General features: G+C 32.8%; 1 protein-coding gene across 1 annotated transcript; it reads right to left on the reverse strand.

Moving 5' to 3' along the window:
- Positions 1-297: 297 nt before the first annotated feature.
- LOC142224641 (uncharacterized) lies at positions 298-906 on the reverse strand. The gene has a single exon (XM_075294421.1). It carries the CDS (start codon positions 904-906, stop codon positions 298-300), a length of 609 nt encoding a protein of 202 aa, XP_075150536.1.
- Positions 907-6948: the final 6042 nt, after the last annotated feature.

Raw genomic sequence — 6948 nt, forward strand, 5'->3', positions numbered from 1 at the left:
GGTTCAAAGTTAGCAACGCGCTTTTGTGAAGTAGTGGCTTTGAACCACGTAAAGCTTGATACTTAGTGTTATAACATCTTTGTTGAGTCAGCGATATGATGCGGGTTTTTGTAAATTGTATCTCATTTTGAGAGATTTCGATAGTCTAAGAAGTTCTATCTTTATTCGAACGAGGATGACTGTTGTGAAAGAAACGAAACAGGTTTGACAAATCACGCAAAGCCCTCGAGTATGAGGAAAGTCGAGAAATAATTTAATTTTCGTCAATCGTTACTTGATGAGAGGTAATTCTCTGTGTCAGTAAATTTGGTATAATGGGATTTTTTGTTGGCAAAGTGGATTCGGGATTTGTAAGCCACGAAGGGCCATTCCAATATCGGCGGGATTATGATGCGTAGCAATATATCTCCATTTTGCATTGGGTACCAGTTCGTGTATTAGGGATGGTCGGTTGACTACATATGTCTCCCACGAATACGGAGGTTTCGATAGCCATCCAAGAACAATTGATGCATCAGACCATAGGGTGACTGATGTAACTTGATTGTCGAATATTTGCGAAATATATTTAACTAAATGGGACAGTAAATGCGCACCATTTACTTCTAATTTAGGCAAGGACACTGGTTTGATTGGAGCCACTTTTCTTTTTGCCATAAACAAATTTGAGAAAACTGTTGAAGTGGAGGTTTGCAGTCTGAGATACACGCAGGCACAGTAAGCTCCTTTAGATGAGTCGCAAAATCCATGTATTTGGATTTTATCTGTGGGCATATACTGAGTCCATCGAGGTATTTCTATGACATTCATTTGAGACAAGACATATAATATATAATTCCAATTGCGAAGCGAATCTGAAGATATTTCATTATCCCAACCAGATTTCTCCATCCATAGTTGCTGCATAAGCACCTTGGCTCTTATTATCACAGGAGCTACCCATCCTACTGGGTCAAAAAGTTGAGCCACTTGGGAAAGTACTTGACGCTTTGTAGTGGATGTATGAGTTTGAGCAGAAATTGTGGAATATGAGAATTTATCGCACAGAGCATTCCATTAAAGCCAAGAGTCTTTGTTGAACTACATTCAGCGAAGCGCAATAAGTTTAAATCATACATGTCTTCGGGAAGTAGATCTTTTAGAAATTCGGGATCATTTGCTGTGATCTTCTTTAATGGGAAACCTGCTGAATTGAGTACGGAGACGAGAGACTTGCGAGATGCAATGGTTTCCACCAAACAAAATGTCGTCAACATACGTTTCTCTTCTTAAAATCTTTGCAACTTCAGGGAATTGAGTTTCTGAATCAGAAGCAAGTTGTAACATAGTGCATATTGCAAGAAAGGGGGCACAGTTGATACCAAATGTAACTCTATTTAATTGGTAGTCCTGAACAGGGCCTTTAGGGTCCTTGAAATAGAATCCTTTGATAAGCTCTATCATCGGGATGTATCTTTATTTGTCGATACATTTTTTGAATGTTTTGAAGTGAAAAACCCTGATTTCGGTTTGCGGGATGCGTTGAATACTATTCGCACTTTAGTGGATTTATGTTCTGGACGAACAACCGCACGATGAGGGAGGTAAAAGGAATAAAATTTACATTGAGCACATATTTCTTGGGAGGAAGTTTCTTCCATATGGTCTTCTTGCCTTAAATAGTAAGTTTGTCTCTACTTACACATACGTCGGCCCAATCCATTGACGCTCCTTTAAAACTGAAAAATGTAAAAAGCATGGAATATATATAGAAATACATGTTTCAAAATAATAAACTTTAATATTACTTAACTTTGAAATATTGTATGCATTTCCATTTTTAAATATTTATTAATTTATCTTCCTTCTCACTTTCTTGTGAAGAGACAATAAATAGTTTGTTGTCAATTATGGTCAAAGCACACAATAATACTAAAAGAATTTGGCCAACAAAATGCAAGCGAAGCCAAAAAACACAAGCTCGAAATCAAACACACACATTCACACTCACAATGCTTCATACATACATGCGAACAATATACCAAAAACCTTTACATATTCCGTATTCTGATTTGATATGACTCATAAAGGAATATCAAGTTAAAGTTTTCTTATTTTAAGCCGTAGTCGGCTTAAGATAGCAGACGAAATGCAAGCCAAACAACAACACTAACACTAAAGGCCAAACTTAATGTTTAATTGAAAATTCACTGTATGTAAGGAAAAAAAAATATTCTTATTTTAACTCAAAACAAGCTTAAATCAAACTTCAAGTACTTAAATTGCACAAATAAGCGCACTTTGTACATAATATGAGTATAACTTAGTATTTGCGTACTTAAAATTTTAAGTGCGGATTCAGGCTAGAAATAAGAATTTGAAACTTGATTTTAGAAGTATACTTTTCTTTGGGTGTAGAGAATCTGTTTGGACTGCAATATCAGCATTGAAAAATGAAATGAAAATGAAAGGAAAACTTCTCGAAAATGGGCGATGGCTTTGCACTGTTCACGTTTGAGGGAAATTTTCCCGAAGTACCTTGATCCGACGGATTGAGCATTTTTGTGAACAAATCCAGTTGAAAAAATTGAGTGAGAAAAGATTTTCGACAATTCGTGAACAATTCGTCTTTAACAAATATTCTTTAATTGTCCTAATGAAATGAAATAAACTGATAAACCGTACGCAAAGTTTTGCTAAGCAGATTTTTGACAGATTGAATATTGTATACAAAATACAGTCAGAAAAAGTTTTGGTTTCAATATCGTTATTACAATAATTCGTGAAAGATGTTATAGAAGTTTTAAGATTTATTGAAATATTTAAAGTAGTCGTAGTACTGATCGTGTAAACTGAGAATTTAACGTGATTCAGCAAAATTTTCTGAAAATTTTCCAATTCTATCAGTGTATTGGGTAAAAAGTTATAAATTAAGAGCAAATTTCGTGACAATCTTCCAGTTAAACGCGATTAGTACCTGACCGAAATAGTTCATAAGAATGCAATTTTGAGACACTATAGGTGAGAAATCGAGTTGCTATATTTCAGTTGAAAAATAAACCAGAACTGGAAGACCTATTTTTGCTATATTTCCCTTGACAAAATATAGCTACAGGTTGTTTCTAAACCCAGAGAATGACACAATATCCGACATTATAGTAATGCAATTGAGACTGATAAATTGATATTAAGCTTTTATATAGCAGTTGAAATACATAACTCTAAGTGTATCGTAACAATTAAGTGATTTTTTTGTTATATTTCAGTTGACAAAATATAGCAAAAAGTTATTCGTAAACACTGGGAAATTAAATTTCCGGTATCATATAAAGAGATATGTCCTCGTATAATTCGAATTTAAAATTCGTAGAATTCTATGCAACAAAATAGAATCAGATTGAAAACGTATTCAAGCGCTAATTATTTCAAGAAATCACCGTAGAATAAAACATACATGTGTTTATCCACCTTTGTAAAAGTGATTTAAAAACACAGTACATTCGAATATAAAATCACAGTACAAATTCCTCAAACTATAAAAATGTTCACTTACACCCAGAAAAAAGTGACCCCTTCTTTAAGTTAAAATGAAGTAATTGTGATGAAAGTTGAACATCGTATAGCGCCAAAGACATTTTTATTTTTTTTGAACGATGTGATTTTCGTTGAAATTAGGTAGAATGCATTCCATATATTAGTTAACATTTTCCTATATTTATGTACCACTATACTACAGAATGAAAAAATTTAACTGAACTGAATTCATATATGGAATGATTTTATTGAACTTTTTTCATTCATTGGGACAAATCTTACATATTTGTGGTAAACCTTTTTACTTCAAACTTAGAACTGCTTCGTTTTTAAATACAATTGTATTTATTTATATAGGTAATTTTTTCTTCAATAAAATACACGTTTTATTAATATATTAAATATATTTATTAAGAATCAACAGCATCGACTGGCCTTGAAATATTAGTTTATTATTCCACTATTTCCAATTTCCATGTAATGTCATCAACTGTAAAACGCATTTTTTCTTCTTCTTGTACCTTTCACTTTTAATAAGTTGCTGCGTAACGAGTTTCTCCTCCTTTTACAATTTCAATACCTACAAATAAAAAAAATCATAAACCAATTTTTTCACAAAAGGTTAGCGTCACTGAATGTTACCTGTTAATTGAAGATTCCAAAATGAAAACGAATGAAGGGGTTGTTATTCTGTTTTCTTTCGTTATGCACCATCACGAACATAGTTTTTTCTCACTAATTTAAAATAACAAATATTTTATATATTTTATTTATTATATTATTTTTTGACAATCCCTCCGTATACCATAACAACGCTTCCAACTAAAAAAATAACCCACGCGCAAACATACCGATTACATCGATGACAGTTATCGATTACAGGTAGATAAAAGAAATATAGGAAGAAATATATTCTAACAAGTGTGTCTCCTTAAGTTTTAAAAGGATTGAATACTTCTTAGTACGAATGAACTAAAATATTTTTCTTTGCCAAGTGTTATTCGTATGTATGATAAGCTTTCTATAATAAAGGAAGTCAGAATTATCATTTTATAAGAAATTTTACTAAATTTGAGGAAACTTGGTTTTAGTTCATATTTTGTTTATTTTTACGAATGCTTTGTTATCAGTGAATAAAATTTTCTTGTTCAGTAGTAAATTCTTATACCCAGCGAAGAAAACAGTATTAGTAAAATTCCATGCTTTATTCTAGTTAATGAACTATTCCTAACTGCTTTAAGTTTAGGATTTTTTTACTGAAGCAAGTAAATTTTATTATTTTAAACAAAAATTTAACTTAATGGAATTAAATTGGCTAAACTAAATTGATGAACATTTTTTCCTTTAGTTCCGTAGGCACTTTTTTCTTGGCCAAAATCTACAGAGTACACTTTCAAATATAAAATATACACTTTTTGGATCAACCTAAAAAAGACATGTGTATTTTCTTCAAATCCACATAGAAAACAATTCAAAACATAAAATAGCCAGTTTTGGGATCAGCCATTTTTACGTTGAACGATTCTCAATTAGCGGATGTATATTGCATGTTCATCGATCAACGTCACAATTCAACTAGATATGAAGTTTTTTACTCTACTTTGATTTACCTTATGTTCTCCTTGCTTGGCTTATGCTGGTTTGTAAATCCTCTCCTCGAGTGGACCATGTTTAAAGTCGGGGTATAGGGGGATTGGCGACGGTGGCTGTTTGGAGTGAGAGCGAATTGGACACCAATTCCTGGAGTAGTGTGGACTGTATAACACTTTGAGATACCAAGGGCCTAGAAGAATTGTGGAATGTCAGTAGGTGGAATAAAATCTCAGTGTATGGTTAGGTTAAGGCTAAGGGCCTAGAAGAATTGTGGAATGTCAGTAGGTGGAATAAAATCTCAGTGTATGAGAATACCACCAAGCCGAGCAGCAGGAAAGATAAGAAAGTAAAGACGGATATTACAATTTTGAGGTAGTGTGGATTTATTGAGGGGTATGCTCACCGTTTGAGTTATTAAAAGGAATAGAATGATTAGCAGTAATTTAACTATCCAAGAAACTTAAGATATAAAGTTACAATTCACAATAACGCATTTCGATTAGTTGACAATTTAGATGAATCTTAAAACTATTTCATGGATTTTTCAAGTTAAATACAAGGAATACTTTATACAACAAATCAACTGCCGTTAATATATGAGTAATTGGGTATTCGTTCCCATCAAAATATAAGGAAATTTGTTTTACATCGAAATTTCTCCCAATCACCAGTAAACAGGGTTGAATGGCAGACCCTTGTATTTTTCTTAAATTTAGTTTTAACCCTTCGTTGCATGATTTAATTTCCGCAAAGATAAAAATTTTTTGGTATGTTAGAGCTCTTGTTTTTATAGTTATGAGCCCAAAAAACCAAATTTCGTTCAGTTCCGATGTTTTGAAAAAAAAGTTACGTAACATTGCATATATGCAATTTCATGCAGCTGATCAGGAAAAAATCTAATTTTTTGAGAGCACGATTTTATTAGTATGTTAGAGTTCAAAGTCAATCTTTAGAGATTTTTAACAATTTTATTAAATATTACTAAATATTTATGTACATAGTTTTCATTAGCTTAAAATATATGTCGAAAATTTATTCCAAATGAAATTTTTTGAAGCAATTTCTAAATTTGTTAAAGCACAAGCTGGTGTCGCACTTTTCGCACTTAATATATGTGTAACCATTACAACCAGGGAATTTGCATGTTATGCGATTATCCAGCCATAGAGGCCAATGCCCAACTCGATCAAGACGGACTTCATCTTGAGGAAGAGGCAAACATCTTTGATGCTTTCGCTGCAAAATTTCAAGAAAACAATAAATTAGCATACCCTAATATTTAATTAAAAATATTGTAGTACATACCTTTGTACCAATATTTCTTGTTACCTCTGAAGGTCTTCCTCTCTGCGTTGATGTTTTACCCATTTTGCAAAGAGTTTCACCCACATTTAAAAGAAAATCTGCCAAACTTTCCTTTACTTCATTACCTTTTTGCGCCTCAGCACGTTTATATAAAAGCCAAGCAAGTGGTAAAAAAGTTGCAAGTACCATTTTTTAGAACGAATTTTGATTTTGTTACGCCCTATGAACGAATCCAACAAGTCAACTCCTCCCATGAATTTGTTGCACTCTAAAACTATATTAGGACAATCAATGGTTGTTTTGCGTCCTAGTTTTTTTTCAAATCTTTCATCTGTTTTCTCGGTGTTCTTGCCACAATAGTTTGACATGAGATTAACATGTTTGACATGAGTTAACATGTCCCTCCAAGAAACAGGAGATGCATAACAGTTGTCAACCAATGCAACATATTCCATGGATTCTCCACGTGGTCTTTTCATAATAACTTTGTCGTCCAAAAATTTAAAGTTTGGAACTCTATTCCGCCGCACTGTTCCA

This window comes from Haematobia irritans, chromosome 2 (genome assembly GCF_050003625.1).
Source record: "Haematobia irritans isolate KBUSLIRL chromosome 2, ASM5000362v1, whole genome shotgun sequence".
Classification (NCBI taxonomy): Eukaryota; Metazoa; Arthropoda; class Insecta; order Diptera; family Muscidae; genus Haematobia; species Haematobia irritans.

What these genes read in the sequence shown, in the direction of transcription:
- LOC142224641 (XM_075294421.1), bottom strand. Translation starts at nt 906, where the DNA reads ATGCAGCAACTATGGATGGAGAAATCTGGTTGGGATAATGAAATATCT.